Source organism: Pleurodeles waltl, chromosome 9 (genome assembly GCF_031143425.1).
Source record: "Pleurodeles waltl isolate 20211129_DDA chromosome 9, aPleWal1.hap1.20221129, whole genome shotgun sequence".
Classification (NCBI taxonomy): Eukaryota; Metazoa; Chordata; class Amphibia; order Caudata; family Salamandridae; genus Pleurodeles; species Pleurodeles waltl.
The window spans coordinates 785263872-785283632 of record NC_090448.1 but is presented as its reverse complement, the minus strand read 5'-3'; the positions used below and the strand labels follow the sequence as shown (position 1 = coordinate 785283632).

The 19761-nt window shown below is 41.6% G+C and overlaps 1 protein-coding gene across 11 annotated transcripts in view; it reads left to right on the top strand.

The window, feature by feature from the left end:
- NRXN2 (neurexin 2) overlaps positions 1-19761 on the top strand; it is a 1698261-nt gene that overhangs the window by 587842 nt on the left and 1090658 nt on the right. For 9 of the 11 annotated variants that reach the window (XM_069207993.1, XM_069207998.1, XM_069207990.1 and 6 more), the window contains one exon: positions 14059-14088. The exons of the other annotated variants lie outside the window; for them this stretch is intronic. In XM_069207993.1, coding sequence (XP_069064094.1) covers positions 14059-14088 — 30 coding nt within the window. The remainder of the gene's footprint in view (positions 1-14058; positions 14089-19761) is intronic. 11 annotated transcript variants of the gene reach the window in all.

Below are 19761 nucleotides of genomic sequence, written 5' to 3'. Positions count from 1 at the left end.
CCTTCGTCTTTAAAATATTTGCACATTTTATCTGTACAGTTTTAAACTCTGATTGAAAACCTTTGTGTCTAAAATCCATTAGTTGCTTCCCAGGAAGATAATCATATATTGTCATTGTATATGACAGCATCATATACTGTCAACAGTGGTAACGTGGATCCACCAAGGTTCCTTTTAAATTTCTTAAACCCTCCTAAAATGAATGATGCATGGATTTTAAAAATTTCCTGGTGCCTTTTCCATGGTAGTTTGTTATCAAAGGTTATATCACGATACCTGTAGGTTGAGCCTTCAGCAATTACTTGGTTACTGAGTGACCAAGTGCAGGGTTTACTTTTATTCCCTATGGACAATAGTTTTCACTTTTCCATATTAACTACTAATTGCTTGGTTTCACAATAGTGACTTAACTTCCCTTATTTTCTTTGAAGAGTCCTACTTCCATCAGGTCCAGGAGGACTAGATCGTCAGGATACAACTAGCAAGGAACATGGTGATCTCCCCATTTTGAGTGAAGAGGAATGTGCATTCTGAATTAATTTGAGGAGGTTAGCAAGTTATAGTGCAAAAGAGTGGGCCCTAAAATGCACCTGTGACAAAACCAATTCCCAATCAGTATTTTATGAGACAGGGACCCTAGTCCTACCCTAGCCCAATTACCTCATGTAAATCATTTAGGATCATTAGTTGACCCCTGGGTATTTTCATATCTACTAGCTTACGCCAAAAGGTCTCAAAATCTATGAGGTCAAAGCAGAGTGGAAATCAATGAAACAACAGAATAAATTACCCCTTGTTTCAACTGCTTTATGGGCCAGTGTCCATAGATTTATGCAGTGATCAACAGACCCATGGCCCTCTTTAAACCCTCCCTGCTCAATCTGAATAACATTATTCACATCAATCCAATTATTTATTCATTGGAGGAGTGTTTAGACATAGGTTTTCTCCTAGACATCTATCATGCTGATCAGACCGTGGTGTTCTTGGGTTAGAAGATTTTTTTTCATTATTATGGGCATTATGATTGCTCCTTGATAGAAATGGGGTTTCTGATTGACTAGGGTATCCACGTAAGCCAGGCAGAGCCAACTACTCTAGTCAGTGTGAGTAAGTTACCCATCAGAGATAACCTGTGCTCACCGCCGGTAGCTTGGTACAGTGACGTAAGGCTTATCCCCAGAGGTCATGTGTAAAGCGTTTGCACAACACACACAAGGGACACAATAGTTACACCACAAAAGAGACTCCAAACAGGATTATATAAAAATATCTTGTATATTGTATGTAGCACACGGACCAAAATGACAGAAATCTGATATACTGTGCATCCTATGCCAATCCTGAATCAGTATGCATTATGCTGACATAGGGCCCAGTACTATCTGCGCCCCATTGGCAATTATACAGTAGTTTCTGGACTGTCATTCACATTAGCAATGCAGTAAGCTTTTCCAGATGTGCAACTGATAAGTATTTTATTGCCACCAGGAAGAGAGTTTCCCTTCTAGTAGATACATATGATAATGCCAAAATCTGGTCAACAAGGAAAAGCTTCCGCGATGCGGGAGTGTGGTGTCATCAGTGCTTAAATTGTGCTTATTGTCTCTGGTGCTGAGCACCGGCACTTATTTTTTAGAGCCGGCGCTTAGTCTTCTGCCGCAAACATTTGCTGCGAGCAAAAAACACACATAAGAAAGATGGAGCAAGAGAAAAATGAAAAAGCACCACAAAGGTAGATAGCAGAAAGATGCCAAAGTGAGCTGAAGGGGCAGGGAGTGTCTGTACTTGGATTGAAGAAGCCCTAGATGGCTTCAGGAGTATGCTGCCTCAGTATTCTGTGCTCGCACATTTAAATGCAGCAGCCACGTGTTTAAGAGGAGGGCTTGGGGCACCGGCACATATTTATTTACAAATTAAGCACTGAGTGTAATACTCTCTGTCCAGAATAAAGCAAGGTTAATATGGCAACAATCCAATTAGTAGACCATGAGGTATCACTTTTACATGAATACTGGCAAAAAGCGGTGCATTAATTGACATTGAGCCTAATAGACCCTTTAAGGTCATTTCTTTTATCAAGAACGGCACATTAGCTGCCCCTGGGCCATGAGTAAGAGCGTCTTCATGGTGGCCCCCCAGAGATGTTAACACAGGTAAGAAGTCCGTCCAGCTGCCCACAATATTGCGTGGTCAGCAGTAAGGTCTGAATGGTTCCTGTTGATCACAGTACCTCTGTTATGGGGCAGGGATCTGCCATTCAGCAAGTTGTGGGTGGAGTCGCAGCTTTGCAGTCATCCAGCACACCCGTTTTGAAGGAAGCGCACGCTTGGGACACAGTTGATCATCACGGCAACAAGACGGGGCTGGGCACCAAGTGGGTAAGTACACACACGCCAAGGTATTATTAACGCAGTGCTCATGGAGACAATGGTGAAGCACGATGCACTGTTCCTTTAAGTGTTAGTCTCATCAGAAACGGTGCTCCTCAGGGTTTTTTCACAACGGGAGCGCTGATCCTGCAAACACTTGAGTAGACTGGAGTGCTGCTCTTGTAGACCATGCACATTAGGCTGGGGGCACACAAAGCGCTCACCGCTGGTGCAAGCAAGAAGTGATCAAAGCCATGCACTATTTATTGTCAAAAGCCTGTGTCAGACTCCTCAGTTTTGAGTCCCACACCCACTTCTGTGTAAGCCTAGCCCCAGGACAACACTTGGGGGCAGGTAGGCCAGCGCATCTGGGCAAACAATGGGGGTTCCTCCTGGCAGTCCAAAAGTACTGGGTGACCCCACAGTCAAGGAGCAGCTGGCAGCAGGGCAACAAGCAGAAAAGCAATCCAGGGAGTTCTTTATGTCGCCCAGCAGCAGCAGGTAGCAGGGCAACCACAGATGATCAGTCAGGATGAGTCCTTTTTGCAGTCCAGCAGTCCCTCTGGCAGAGGTTCAGCCCCAGTTCCAAAAGTGCTCGAAAAATCATTGGGCAAGAGCCCTTGCACTTATACTCAACTCTTTCAAGTGAAGGACAACACTCTTTCACCCCAGCTCTGTCTCCAGACATTAGTGGGAGGTAATCAGTCCATTGTGCAAGGGCAGGACACAGCCTATTCACATGTAAGGTGTCAATTACTCTACTTCTCCACAGCCCAGGAAGACCTATCAGAATGCGGATGTCTTTTCTGTCAAACCAAGCTCCTTCTGTGTGATGGTTGTCTGGAAGGTTTGCACCAAGTGGAGCTGTCACTCTACCCCAGATGTGGCTTGGAGTCAGACTGCACAGCACTAGATTTATAAGCACAGAGAAATTCCCACTTTCTAAAAGTGCCATTTCTAAAATGGTAATGTAAAATCCACCTACACCAGTAAGCAGGATTTTTCACTACCATTCCAAACATACCGAACATGCGCATGCTACTCCTTACAGATCAGAAATTATCACTTAGGCATATATAATTCCCCATGTAAATCTATGTGAAGGGCCCCATTCGCAGCACTCCCAGCAACGGAAAAACGAAATAGGCTGTTTGTCACTACTAGGACATGTAACACATAAAAATATATGTCCTACCTTTTACATACACAGCAGCCTGTCCATAGTGCTATCTAGAGTCTACCTTAGGTGTGACTTAGGTGCAGGAAAAAGGGAGTTTAGGCCTTGAAAAAGTAAGTTGACTTGCTAATTCAATGTGGCAGTAAACTGCGCACGCAGACCCTGCAGTGCCAGCCCTGAGAAAGGTTTGAAAGAGTACTTCTGTGGGTGGCGCAATCAGCGCTACAGGCCTACTAGCAGCATTCAATTTATAGGCCCAGGGTATATTTTTTACCACTTTGCAAGGGACCTACAGGTAAATTAAATAAGCCAAACAAGTGTAAGCCAATTATGCCATGCCAGGTTTTAGGGGAGAGAACACATGTACGTTAGCACTGATTAGCAATGGTAATGTGCCCAGCGTCCTAAAGCCAGCAAAAGGAGGGTCAGAAAAATAGGAGGAGAAAGGCAACATTTTTGGGATAACCCTGCGGAAAGGCCATTTACAACACCCCTTTAAAGCTATTCAGACATATTCCTGTTGTGATACTGTTCCAAGAACTCTGGTCCACCAATCAGTTTTTCTTAGATTATTATTGTAGGTAAATCATCTGGGTCTGGCGCTCAAGATAAATTGAGTTTGGGGTTATGTTTTTTAAGGAGTTTGTGGAAAAATATGCCAGTAGACCCTCCTGTACTATTTACATCTCAATCTGCATACATTTATCTCTACCCTTGTAAAGGATGCTCAGGACATTTAACCAGGTTTGTTCAGGGACCATGCCACTGTAAAAACTAGGATCTTTCATACTCTATTTCTGCACCCATCTACAAAATGTAATGACATCTTTAGAGGATATTTCTTTTAATGTCCTCCCAGTTTTCCTTATAATGGTTATCCTTATTGCTTTTTTGGCAGTATGTCGCACCATTAATTTACAATAGTTTGTTTGAGTCATAAAATTCCAGTTCATCTTCCTTTCTAATGTCCAGCGTTAACTATCAAACTATTTTGATGTATTTTTAGAGCACATCTGTTTTCGGTTTGTATTACCAATTCTGTAAAGTTTGTATTACCAATTCTCTAATTTGAACAGATTTTTTGCAATTTACAACACCCGCTATTACTTAGGGATACTTCTTACCAAATTGTTTTTTTATTGACCACTCAACTTTCAAAATTAAGCATACTCTTAAACTAAGTAATTCAAGCCGTTTATCGTCAATTTGAGTTGTTAATCTATTGGAATACAGTATTTGCAGAGGTAATAACTGTTTTTGTTAATAATTTTTATGTTATTTCCGCTCATAGACTCCAGTGATCGCTGCAACCTACCTTTGCTACCTGAAAACCAATAAAGTGTGTAAAGATCCAAGATTGTGTAAAGATATAGGGCCATATTTATAGTTTTTTAGCGCCACATTTGTGCTGCTTTTTGATGCAAGAAAACGGCGCAAACTTACAAAATGCAATTGTATTTAGCAAATTTTTGCCGTTTTTGAATCAAAAAATGATACAAATTCGGCGCTAAAAAAGTATAAATATGGGATATAGTGTACAGGCCCAATCTGAAGCTCTTGTATCAATGATTGTGAGGCTTGGGAATCTGTTACAAAACGACCGTCAAAACAGACAAATATCTGTCATATAAGGACTTCTGCGTTTGATGACCCATACTTGTTTTGATGCAGTTTGGAAATACAGCCCATGGAATCTTGTATGCTGCCATATATCCCCATATGCAAAATCCTCTTGATTTGGATATGAACGAATGTTAAAGTCTCTCAACAGTATTACCAGTGTACTTAGATCCATATTTCAGATTGTACTTAAATATTTTTTGAATAATTGCATTTGGCTCACATTTTATTGTTTGTCCCTAGTGTATATTGACATTTATTACAGTCACAGATTCAAGGCACTCCGAGTTCTTATTCAAGTTAATATAACATTCTTGCAACCAGTCACTTACAGTATTCATTTGTTTTAACTCTTGCACGAGTTTGGTGGAAATCGGAGTGTTTAGTTCGCATGATGGACGGCATGTGCCCAACAATCTTGCACGCATTGTAAGTTGTCTAAAGCCACCAAAATTAGCTTTTCAAAGAGGCAACCAGGTGTCCTGTAAATAATCACATTTTCCTCTAACACGTTGTTACAACATTCAGAATTCAGTAATCAATTTAAACCCTAAGCGCTCCATTAGGAGACTCTCAGGTTGTCTGGTAATCTTTCATCTTACTTTGTATCACTCATGCTTCTATTGCCTGCTTTCCAGCTTTGGTCCAGGCAAGCATATCAGTTTTCTTTAGATGAAGTTGTGTTTTCCTATGCCTCATAACGCAAGACTGGTTGTGCCCTGCCTGGAGCTCATCATTTGGATGCAGCTTGGTTTGCATGGCACTTGTCGCATTTAGTGCGTTGGACTGAAGTACACAAATACATAAAAATGTGATGGATGGAAAGCGTGAATTAATCTCAGCCACTGATACCTACTTGGGACACTTCTCTATCGTGATTTTGCACACCATGCCAATTCAAGCACATTCCATCAATCACCTTGTTGTTGCTGCAGTTGATGCCCAACGTGTGATGTGCATACCCAGATCTGGGTTGTGTGCTCAGTGTGCTATAGGACTTAAGATACACCCAATTGATAAGCCCCAAGTAGAGTAAATCCAGTCTGTGTTTGCTAGTGTCCCTTCTGGACTAGGCCTTGCCTAGCAGTTTGAAACTGACTGTTCCCATAAGCAGCAGGTTCAGTACTGATTTGCATATGGTGCGCCTCAGTCTAGAGTGTCCTGGTGGGTGAAAAATATAGGGACTAGAATGCAGCCCTAGGCAATTGCCAGTTGGTGGGATTCATTCAGGCACCCCATCCATCAACTTGTTGAAGTTTGACCTTTTAAGTCTATCATGGATGCAAGTACTTGTGGCCTGAAAAGTAGTCTTGACACATGCTATTAACTACCAATTAATATCTTCTCAACAAATGTTCCTTGATTCATGGTCAGATTCACCAACCACCCATGTCTAATCCAAGACTCCTATTTGATACAGTGTATTCTGTGTCTTAATGTCACTCGTCTGTCAGAATCCATTGCGTGGCTCATCAAGCCATGGGCCCTAACAGCAGGCACTGTTCTTTGTTAACAAAGTGCTTTCACGTGACCTCTAGCAAAACATTTGGAACTGTTTAAAGCATTATAAATAAAGGAATATAATCTTTCTGAAACAGGCATCAAAGTTGAAAAATCTATTTGCAAAGGATTAACCATTAAACTAACACACGTATTGGAAACTGATAATACCACCTTAGGTGTGTCTCAAGTGAGCGGTGTATATATTCAAAATATGTTGGTAATGGATTACATTAATTCAGTTCTGCCTGAAACGGACAACATTACCTTAAATTAAGTCAGAAATTAATGACACAACTTCAGGATATGCCTGTATTGGATAATAATACTTCAGATTCTTTTGAAAGAGAGATAATTTCCACAAAAACTGCCTCAGCAAATTCTGTCTGCACAAGTATGTGACATTTATGAGGAATAAAGATGAATGGAAGACATCTGAACATACTGATATATTTCTGAAAGAGCAGCCAAATGAAAAGTAATTAAAACACTCCTAACAATCAGATGTTTTAAGCAAGTCTTCGACTGAGAAGCAAGGCCCCCTTCCACAATGACCAAGCAATCCAAGACCCCTAAGACTGGCTGGGATCAAACTGTAGGCGACCCAGAATGCACAGCCTGTCCCCACTGCTGGATACCCATCACTGTCCTCAAAACAAAAGATTACTATTTACAGACAGCACCTCAAAGCACCCCAATTTAGTCGAAATGTTAGTTTTGACACATTTAATGTTGCATTCTGATAACATTCATCCTTATCATTGTGGTATGTTCCACCAAGACGTATTCACTCACACAAGGTTATATGAATGTTGAGTAAAGAGTGAAATTGTGCGGCATGCAGCAAGTTTGATATGAAATTCCCATAAACAAATATATGAGATATGTCTTAAAGGAGGAAGGCTAATCCAAAATCTGCCTGATTTGCATGAACCATGTGGGAAATGTGTCTTGTGTAGAAAACACTACCTAAAAAACCTCAAAAGCAGATCACCGGCTCAAATTATGTTAGGTAGGACATCCAGGCTCTAAAATCTGAGTATGAGTGTTGCAGTAGGTTTATGAAAATAAGGTACAGAGTATATAACCCCAGATAGTTGTTGAGTGCTTTTACTGGGTTCATCAAAAGTGGTGCAAGAAGATCAGGGCCAGGTGAGGAACTTCTGAGAATTATGTAGTTCCACCGCCCCAGAGCAAGGTTAAATGCCTGATTGTGAACCTTCTTGTTTCATGGATGTGTTTAAAGTCTATGTGTATCAGGTCAGTGTATCCTAGGATGATCAGGCATCAATGTGTTACATTTTTGGTTGCCTTGTACATCTAAATAAAGCAGTGGGCTTTGAAGAGTATGCAAATATTAAGTGGCAGAAGTCATTCCTGTCAATCATGGTTAGTGTGATAGGATTGAATGTTCTTAGGCATTTGAAAATAGCAGTGGCATGAAGTACTGCTTTTAGATCGACTTAGTCATGGCCAACTTGCAGCTCTACCTAAAAAAACAGATGTAGAGTTCTTCCACTAAATATACTGGAATGGACAGGAAGACATACAGGTGGTATCTGAAATGGTTAGCTGTGCCTTACATAAGGGGAAAAATTGAAACACTTTCTCAACTTTTTTCTGAAATGGATACTATTGCAACACAAGCTGCCTGAATTATTGTGCACTTTTAGCAAAACATTGCTTAAACAAACTGCCATTGCGGCTTGCCCACAAGGAAACATTAATATATAATCTCTCTTTGATGACATAATCACTTTTTGGATCTGAATTCAGGAATGAGATTATTGGCCTTTTTATAGTTTGGCAGATGGGCTGCTCTGTCAAAAGGTGAGGAATTTCCCATCCAATTTTATATCAAGTGGTGTGGGCTATAGTGCACCTGTAATATGGTGGAAGAGACATCTGCAACATTTGTGACTGAGTATCCCATTTACCCCACTCTAAACAAGCATTTGCAATGCAATGGGTCTTGTGTTTACTCGAGTTAGAGCTATTAGCGTTTTAAATTCCTATCTGGACTTTTCTCGCCACATAAATTTAAAATGAAAAGTAAAACAGTTGACATAAGCAAGCCAATTCAATGTTCCACGGCCACCATGAGCATGAGCGCGAAGGAGAGACACAAAAAGGGAAAAGAGGTTCGCTGTCAGTCAAACGTATCTGCAAATGTGCAATTATCCATGTAACAGGGTTGATGGCCAAGGTGGTAACAAAAACTGCCCCTAGGAGGGGAAAAGTAAAGCATTTACCAATGATAACAAAGCATTTTTGAAAGGCAAGACCATGAAAGAGTGATAGTGATGGGCGTGCGGTGGGCGTGGTTAAAACCCTACAGATAGATTACAACACGTCAGAGCACTTGTGCGCTCGTCCTAAAAATTGCCTAATCTTGTTTAGTTTTAGATTTTTAAATCATCCTTAACTTTGTATTGGGGTAGAGCTAATATGAAATTGGGAAGACCAGGAAAAGCATAATTTAGAGTTTTGGTCTGACCCTGGGGTTTCCTGCAATGTCAAATAGAAACACTGAGCTAGTAAAAAAATGAAAAGTTAATGATAAGTCCCAAAACAAGAACTATGCAGAGAAACAAAAAAGTGGAAACGAGTTCTGAGTCAGTATGAAAGTGGAATATAAATGCCTGTAACTTATAGCCCCAATCAGGGACTTTGAGAGGAACATCAGGGCACAGAGACATAAAGAGAAAGAGCATAATGCAAAGCGGTTGTAGATGAAGGGAAAGTTGTGATTCTGAAAGCCAGCCAGACCGTCTTAGCAAGCGTATCAGAGAAGTAAGGTCTGCTCTGGGCTGTACTACCAACCAAATAAATGTGTCAAGAATTCAGCACTATTCCAACTCTTCCCGGTCTGATCTAATTTCGGCTTTCCTCATGTTTTATTTCTTAAATTACATGTCTTATCCTAAATAGCTGTTCCTACTTTTTTCTTTCAAAGGCTACTGAAAGCTTTTGTTCCTGAGGTGATTGTCTGGGTGTTTGAAATGCATTCATGCTTCAGGTGTTAAAAATCACTTTCGACAGGAGAAATTAATTTTGATATATTTTGCAGTTAAAGCCAGAGGGCATCTGTAGGACATTGAGACATAACAACACAACCACATACATTCCAAGACATACAAAGCAGTACATCTAACAATGCAGACGTTGTCATAGATATCGACTGATAGGGTGTGTGCAGTTTTCCCTGATAAAAGCCTTTTCCTATTAGCCACCCTTACACGCTCGCCCTATCTCGTTGATTTGTTTGGCAATCTGCCGAACTGAGGATAGCAGCATTGGTCTGTTAAAAAAAGCGCCCATCTTTAAAATGAGAATTTATTTGACATCGCCATTGTATTTGCTAGTTTTTGTTGAGTAACCACAGAAGTCAACTATTTTATTATTCTGCCATTTATTAACTATAATAGAATTCTGCAACACTGGTGTTTTTTTACTAGAGCCCTTCATAATTGCCCCAGCCTCTTTAAATTATCAAGGGAGTCTGAACAGAAAACTTGCAAGTGAAAGTGTACCTGACACAAGTTTTGCAATATAAATTAGGATACCACGTGTTTGAAAACAATAATGCATGTTTTTTCACGCGTTAAGATGCATCTTGTATCTTTTCAGCCTTCATTGCTGAGCATGCGTGGGTGTCAGGTTTGTAAACGTCAGTGAGGATGTCTGCTGCACTATGCCTGATTCTGAGCTCCATCTTTTATTGTGCTGAGTAGTTTTATGTGACAACTGACATAACAACTCAGATGACTGAAGACATTTACCTTTTGTCCGAGAAATGGCTGATATATAGGTTATTGGTGCTGCTAACTATTATACATCTTTATTAACACTCATCAGAGCTGAACGGGCTGTGTTTACAAGGATATCAATCAAGCGACAAAGGTTCAAGAGGTTCTCATTGGCAATGCTGTCCTCTGTTCCCCCGCCAGTGGATGTCTTTTTCTGGCAGCCATTTAAATCTTTTATTTTAGGCCATGAAAGTGTTTAGGTGGTGATAGCTCCTGCCAGGCTGGCGACAACATGCTCTGTACAAATGGTAATGCTGCCTCCAGCTAGGCCAGTCATGAAACTAAACTAGAATGGCCCAGAATCTCAAAGGTGATGGGACGGGTAACCTACAAATCAGATATTACACATAAGCTATCGGTCCGAGGTCACATAACCTCTTACAAGGTCTTCACACTGCATAGCCGTCCCTCTTTGTATGTGTTCCCGTGAACTTTGTACTTCATAGAGCTGTGTCTCACTTCCCAAAGATGGTGTAGGCTTGAGAATTTAGGCAACCTATTTATCTCTCGGTTAGCAGTTCTTACAGGGTCATACAGTTGGACTGCAGGCCTATCAGGTTACAGCAGTTATTAAAGATAGAAAAGTTATCTTTTCTGCTATATCTCCTGACATGAAGATGTGAAAGGCTCAGTGTTTCACACACTTCTTACAGGCTTTCATACTGCCAGAAATGTAGACGACAGAGCATTGGGTCAGCTGACAGCTTTTACAGGATAAGGCCTGTGAGACAAGGCGTGACTCTATTGGGAAACCACTTAGCAATTTACAGTCAGTTTTGAAAATCTTGAATTCTGCAGTTATAACTGAGTCAAGTTACATGAATATTGATGATGTTTGTATGAAAAGTGTGTGAGTGGTTGTGGACTACTGAAAGATGGATTGCTGCTATATAAATTTGATCTTATGTATTGGTTTTTACATGTACCCACAAATAATGAAAAATAGACACTATAAAGTCAGCTTGAAATCTTAGCTCTGGGTATTCAAAGAATAATTCAACCCCAGGTTTATGTCGCTGGATTTCATCACAAGGTCCCAGGTGCGTAGTGAGAGGCTCTGTGCTGTTAGCACATGAGAAGGTGTCAACATTTGGCATTGGTTTCTGTGGATTGCCCCAGGATTGGTGTTTCCCTCGTGTGTTTTGTGGTGAATTGTGCATCGCTCTTGAGGGAATGCAGAAAGAGAGAACATTGTCCAGTCAAGAGCGAGAAGCATACTGTCCTTACACATTGACAATGTTTTTTTTTTTCTTATCAACTTATACAGCTGTTTTATCCCAGGCTTGACCCATAGCGGTAATTGACCCATAGATTTACTTTGGCTGATTTCCTGTTTCTCTGTTGTATTTACACGGGTTGTTGTTTTTTTTCTGTACACACTTTACTTTGACTGTTTTGGCTATTTCCTAACATTGTTTGCTTTCTTACAGCTTTATATTGACTGCTTTTGTAATGTATGTTCACTAATCCTGCCAAACGACCCACATCAACTGTTTCGCCATCAATTTACATGGTTCTTGACTATCAAAAACATTCATAATATTTCTTTCTGTTAGTTATACTTTGGTATTTTTCCCATTGATTTGCACGGGTGAACCAGATGTCCCGTAGGTTTACATATATGTTTTATTTTTTTTTGTGCTTATATTTTAAGTGTACGCATTGTTTTTCTTTCATATTTAATAAGGTGTTTAACGCCTCTCAGCTCCCACGTCCTTGGCGTTGTAGTTCATTTTTCGCTTTTACTTATTCCTTTGGTTTTAAACCCATCTCTTTTCTGCAGCGCTGCTTTTGTGTTGTAGTGTAGACTTGCATGGACATTTCCCCTTTAAAGATCTGCAATGCTTTTTCTTGGAGATGCATGGCCTGCTTTCCTCCTAGACCTGGAATGAGATGTTTTGGATAGCTCTACATGAGATGTTTTCATACATAAAATATTTTTTATTTTCAGCCATACCCTTACTTTTTGTCTTTTTCGCACATTAGTTTTTTTAGTTATTTTTGCCATAGCTTGTATTGATCTGTTTTCCATCTTTGACTGCTTTTCCTCCCATGAAATTGCATTGGTTGTTTGCCCATGTATTCCTCATAGACTTATGTTGACTCCTTTCTGGAAGATGCAAATTGTATGCTTTTCCATATGTTTGTATTGGGTGTTTTCATCCTTTTCTGAAAGGTTTACCGTTCAGATTTAACATTTGTGTATTTCAATAGGTTTGCATTGGATGCTTTCCCCACCGATTTTTTTTTTAATGTAATTGTTTATCACAGAATTATATTGGCCCTTTTCTGCCATAAAGTTACAGAGAAGATTTTCTATATAGAGCTGTACTGATGTCCTAATCAATTTGGTCCGTATCCCACGGAATGCTTAGTGAGTGGTTATTGCATTTTTGGGCTACATCCCAAAAATGCAAAGAAAAATGTGTTTAGTACCGAAGCTTGAATAAATGTGGGCAAATCCATCCTCCTTATTTATTTTTAATACTTTTGTATCTGTCTTCAGTTTCTTGTGGTTCTGTTTATTGTCATTTGGTATATTTCTCGTATTGTCCTACAGATCTTGCCCCGTATTCACTCCTTTCTACTATGTCTAAACACAACACGTTTAGGCCGCAGTGGTATAGAGCGATCCCTCTCAGGCGCCTCACATTATCTGTTGTCTAATTTAAAAGCCTCGAAAAAATTAGGCCAAATGCTGCAAAAGTGCCTATCCGTTTTAGTACAAATCTATGTAAAATGGAGGCAATGCTGCACCCCATTTTGTGACAACATAACGACCTCAGAAAAAGTTGTAAGGGAAAAAGCAAGGCAGCGCCAAAGGAACGTGGAGCCTCCCCACAACTCTTTCTGACCATCACTTACCTCTATAGACACACAGAATTCTGTAATTGAGCTTCAGTAGTGAGTTTTTCGCCCTCAGCTGTGCAGATTGTACAAATACCATGAAACAGTAGAATATCTTGGCTACCGCAGTGGGCACCATGCAATTTGCATCACGTTGACTCACTCCGGCCTGCGGGGATTGTATATTTTATATGAAAAAGACGATTCTCTCACCACAAGCAATGTAAAATGTGTATTTAATAGAGTGCTTCACTATGTGCCATTGGCATCGTACATGTAAAGAATGGTTGATTTCTTCACTTCCAAATATGATTTGTGTCTATTTATTCTGATGTTGATTCTCACTGTGAGCAGCGGGTTTTGCACAATTAAAGCAAGCTTGATTCCCTTACATGGACCACAGGGATTTGTTATTCACCAGGGAGTGAATTATTTCTGAGTTGTGGGCATTGTATGTTTGTTTTTCCATTTATTTGAAGAAAAAAAGGCATTTTGCCTGCCTCCTGTAACCCGATCAGGGGTTTGAGGGGTCGGCGAATGTTTTTTTTTCTAATGAAACCAAACTTTCTTTTATTTTTTTCCGTTTCCGACATCCCTCCAAATTCTCTCTGTCTGGTGGGATGTCTGTCACAAGTTAAAAGCTTTAAATTGTGGCAACTGGTCCTTTTTTCTCCGTGCGTTTTTATGACACGTGTTTCTTTTCTTTCTTTTTTTGTTTTCTTCCCCCCTCAAGGTCCTGCTCATCTGACGTTAAACAGCCAAGGTACGGGTTTCTTTCTTTTAAGCTTTGAGTTTCCTGTTCCCTTCTCCTTTGCACCTGCTGACTCCACCCACCTTCCTTTGGTTTCCCCTCTCACGCCTTCCTTCTGTCTCCCAATCACTGGTTTCAAACATTCCTTTGATATGTGCTGAGTATACCTGCTTCGTGCTTTTTGCTTTCTTTTTTTGTTGCTTCGTTCTGAGAATGAAAAAGTTGAATGCATGTCCTGCCAAAGTTGGAGCGAGCTGCTGGTTGCTTCTGGGGTTTGTGGTGGGGATAGAAATGACGGATGTTGGAAACCAGTAGCTTTGGGGTATTGTGGGAGCAAAATTGTACCTCAGCTTACATCTCAATCACTAAGATCTCAGACAGCATTACTATCTCTCAGGGTACACAGTTCTCATAGGCCAAGGCCTCAACCAGTAGATCTGTCCCTCTGGGTTAATTCACAAATTTTATAGGCCGAAGACAACAGAGCTTCCTCAGGATAAACAGGTCATGGAGTCTCATATACATCAGAGATCTCCCTCAGGTTAAAGCGTATTAAGAGTGTGCTTGTGCAGACAGCAGAGCTGTCCGTCAAGGTTAAGATCCCTGTCAGGACCAGAAGAGACATACATTGATATATAACTTGTTTATGAGATATATTCAGACAGTACAGTAAATTAGCTGTACATTTTCAAACAGAAGGACAGAATCACAATGGATCCAGCAGAGGCGCTGGTCACACAGGCAGGCTCTCTGCATTCCATTAAAGGTATAGAGACTGCACAAGTTCCCTGGTTTTGCAGAGGCCCTTTTCGAGTAGGATTTGCTACAAATATCTTTCTCTTGTGCAATGTAGGCGAGCTCCAACAGAGGAAAACCTAGCAGGGTTATTACAGTTGTTTCAGTTGGACTGGTACCCTTTGAATGTCATGGTGAACTGGAGTTGGTGGCAGGCCGCTGTCATGGTAAACAAGACAGATCCCAGCCTGCCCTAACCATCTTACAGTCTTCTGTCCTCTTCTTCAGTTTCCTTGCAAGCATCAAACTTTTTTGATTCCAGAAACCTTACCTTTGACTTAAGTAGGTGACGCGGAATCCCCAGCCTTCTTTCTCCTTCCTAGAACCCCTTCCACTTTTAGTTTTGACATAGAAAACGATTTCAAGGAAAGAAAACATGAGAGACATCATTATGGAATACTCCGCTAAAAAGAATGAGACTAGCAGCTGGGTAAAAGCATCAAAGCAACTGAGAGAGAGACCAATAGTTACTGGCATCTGCCAGTGGGAACCCCACTCACCCCGTAACCATCTGCCAAAGATGGAGCCCGGCACATTTTGCTAACTGTTGCGATGCATGTGACTCGTACTGGAGCATTCCCACCATATTAGCCCCTGCCGCCTCACCACCCCGGAATCAAGTAATATCCTAGCTTGATATTACATCGTTTTTTTTGCTGGTCTTCATGTGGATGGTGTGCTATGTGGGGAGGTCTTGAGACATGCTTTACGGTGGAAATTACCCTTGAAGATGCATAGATGCCTCAGAAGCAGGGACATAACAAAGACCCCTGCTGCGCATTCGGTCCCCCATCTTTTCGGCACACCCATTCAGTCTAATGCCAATGACTATCCATGCAAAATGGGAGGATCAGGGCCCCTCACTACATTCTGCTGGGTGCTTTAGCTCACAAAAGCTTCCGTTACAACACTGCTTGGGAGCCCCTTCCTGTGGAAAGACACACACAGTATGGGTTGCCTTTTTTTCCACTTCGCAGAGAGTGGGATTATGTTGTGTTTCTCTATTCGCTAGGGCTTATCCACCCGGCAGATGAAACCCCTGCCCGCCTAGTCAGATGGTGATGGTTACCGATGAAGAATAAGGTATTTGGCAGCAGTCATGTATCAATATGGTGACAGGAAGTGCTCTGGCCTTCGGGGCACTCGGGTACTTGACAGTGGGCTGCTAGTTGCAGAGCTGCTTTCAGGCATGTAAGGGATGCTGTGATCCAGCCCTGAAAGTGCTCAGCTTAAACACTGCTCACACGCTAGAAGCAATGTGGTGCTGGCTTGAACAATTTTGCTATAGCTGATTTTGGTTCCCTTTCTGGACCTCACCAACCCTGATTCCATTGCTTTGGGTGTTGTACCAATATGGAAGGAAGTAGATAGATGATCGTCATTTTTTAATTCTTAGCACACTTGTTCTCTGAAAACCTAGCAGTGAGTCTTTCATCGACTGTTTTATATCTTCTGTTGTGACCACCTGAGCAGTTTGATCAACACAGCAGCAGTAAATGCTATTCTGAGAGGTGTTTTCATTTCAGAAAACAGCAATTAATTCTGTGCGACCTAGGTCTGAAGCTCTGATCCTGAGACCTTGCGAATGAAGTACGTTCTTCCCAACCTCTGCAGCCTTAAAGTTTTTTTTTTATTAATTGGGTATTTATGAAGGTGATTTATATAGTGCCAACATGCTGCCTTTGGGAACTACAGTGCATTATTCATTACAAGAGATGCAAACAGACAAAGGAGGTCAATTGATGAAATGCAGACCCAGTCGTAGCCTTGGCAGGATTTTTGCAATGATACTCTGATACCCAGTGAATTAAAATTATGTATTTCATGATAATCCTTCATTTATATATTTTTGAAGATTTTTATCTGGCACAGTTGCAGCTGTATGGTGTATGGAGTGATGCACATTACAGTTGTCAGGAGGCATAGGGCTTTGTGCAGTAATGAAAAGAACTAGACCTCTAATGCCATCGGCTTTGCTTAGTGTCCCATGACAATGGCAAATGCCAAGCAAGGGTTTGAGCTCCTTGCCTCTCTCTTCATTCCCCAAGGACAGACACGCTTTAGTTAATGTGTCCTGAGGACACCGTGACCCTGTAGTTCCGAATGGTGCGGGCCCAAGGCCAGGACACTAAAAACAACTTCTTGCCCGCAGGAACGGGCAGGAAATGTGCAGAGGAGCAGCATCCAGTGTAAGATTGTGCAGGGACTTCGTGGCTGGAGACAGTCTCCTCAGAAGCAAAGGAGCAAATGTGCAGAGAAGGGTGCTGCTAGTAAGGAAGAGATAAGTGAGGTGTCCGAATCTGTGTGCATTTACCCTCACCGTCTTGTATGACAACACAGCAACATAGCATTGGTCATGCTTCGTTCTCCTGCCCAGAGCGATAGCTTCAGTGTAAGAGCCAGTCTGGTCTCAAACACCCTTGCTGTACCATTACTGACTCCCCATGGTCTCTGCCCTGAAATGCCATTCCCTGCAGAAGTAATAAATATGTATGAGGAAATGGAAAAAACTTGTGGTGCCACCCTATTAACATAGGATACAATGAGGATCTGAGATAAAAAAGAATAGATAGCTTTGTAGGGGGATTGTAGGGTGACTACAATTAGGCCACAGCAGTGGAGTTTGCTATGGTAGTGGATTACCACTGGTTGTATGTTTACCCTTGCACAAGAAAGATAGCAGTCCTGCTCTGACTCATAAAGCGTGAACCTAGTTGTCGAGCAAGAAAGAGCTGTGCATCCTGGAAGAGAAGGAACAGTTGAAATGTCAATCCTGTGTGGGCCCTTGGGATGTTAGGGGCTGCGTTTCTTTGTTTGCATTGCTTGAGGGGCTCCTTGAAGACGTGTCATCCGCTCTCCGAGTCAAAGAGTGCAGCAAGAAACTTTGCCTGGGTTTGGATGATTTCCTAAATCCCTGGTGGGTAAATTGAGTTTCCTAGTTTTGGTACTTACCCAGTTAAGTCTGACCATGCTGGATATTGTCTAATTTTGGGAACAAGAGTGACATGATATGTGCAATCCTGCTTTAAAATGGTCTCTCTCCATCCTTCATTTTAAGTTGCTGCTCTAGATCAGGACTTCAGCAGTGGTGCTGTCTTGCAGCTGTACTGATCTAGTGTTCGTCACCTGACCTGAAACTCACCGAACTAGCTACAACTAAACGTCAGGTGACAGACCATGAGGAAATGAGGCAAGATGACGTTTTCAACAGAGAAATGGCCTTCGATTCATTTCTTCACCTGGATGTTAACTAGTAGGGTTATGATAACTGGTACAAATCGACACCTGAAGGTTTTCCATCCAGTTGCAGGATTCTGGCATGTGTTCTTTTGTTTAAAATGCTGATCTGAATGTGTGTGGAACAGACAACAACCAACAGTGGCTTTCCCTCTGAACCATCTACTGATTACTTACTGGCATGAGCGGGGCCCTGTCAGTCTATCTGGCTCCTAAACCCTTGCCCATTAAGGCCCCAACACTGCCCAGTGAGGAATGTCTTTGTCCTCTCTGTCATTCTTCCTTTGATCCATCCTTTCCTTATCCCTGCACCGTTCCAATATTATCCCTGCACCATTGCAATGTTCATTGTGCACCATTCAGATCTTAGCTCTGTTCCATTCCATTGTTATCCCTGCACCATTCCAAGATTATCTGAGAGCCTTTCTAATCTTATCCGTGCACCTCCTCATTGTTAACCTTGTACCAATCCAATCTCATCCCATTCCAGTGCTCTATCTGGATATATTCCAATGCTTTCTCTTTCCCAGTCCAATAGTATCCACGCTCATTTCCAACCTGTTTTAGTGCTGCAGTCCCACTTATAGCACCACCCAATCATAAATTATTCCTGCACTCCATAATTAGTTCTCTGCCCCAGTCCTATGCTATCCATAACCCCGTCCAGTATTACCTTGCCTCGTTCATTATTACCTCTGCCTCTAAGTTGCACTTTGTTTGCCCTTCACTTCCTGATACTCCATTCTCTCCTCTTATTATACCCTTCCCTTATTTCTGTCCATCTCTTGCCATCTACATTCCGGCCCCGGTCCTCCATTTCCCTCCCTTTGCCATCTGCATTATGAACACCATGAGTGCCATCTGTGCATACATGAGGTTCCCACCTATCGGTACGCATGTTGTACGCATGTTTGTTACTCTTCCCCTCCATTATTGCTCTCACTCCTTTGCTTGAATGTATCCATTCTGTGATCTTTGTTTAAAAGACATATTCCTGGTTTGTGCAGAAGACTCAGGATTTTTCATGATAAAAAATACAGTATTTTAGCGACGTCCCACTTAAGCCTTGAAGCCGTCCAATGCAAGCAAACGGTCAAATGGTGATGGGTTAAATTGCCCTGATGTTTTTTTTTCAATAAATCTCCTTCTTAAGGTTCCCTTATGTTGGTATATATTCTAATTTTGTCACCCTGTCACCCCAAATCCCCGCCACCCAGACTTCATCTCGTCCCCTCTGCTCAGATTGTCAGACCTCCTCTACCAGCGCTTCCACAACAGAGCCGCACACCGCCTTTTAAATCACAGATTGCATTTCCCATAATCAAATTACCATTTTTCTCCTTGATTTGACAGATTGAATAGTAAATATGTTTTCTGAGCGTTATTCAAGGTTTTAATCTCGCTGGCTTTGTGGAAGCTGCGAGACAGAGCCCGGGTGGTGATAGAGACACCGGAGTCCTTCGCTATCATGTGACGGTTTATGGGATTTACGGCCTCCGTAAATCTTGGAAAGACTCGTAAAGGGGAAATGCGCCAGAGGAAGATGGCGGCCGTCGAAGAGGCAGCGCTATGTCCGCGAGCAGATGTTATGCAGGAGCTGATAGGGGAGTGGAAATACACTAAAAAAAGAAAAGAGGAAATAGAAAAATTAAG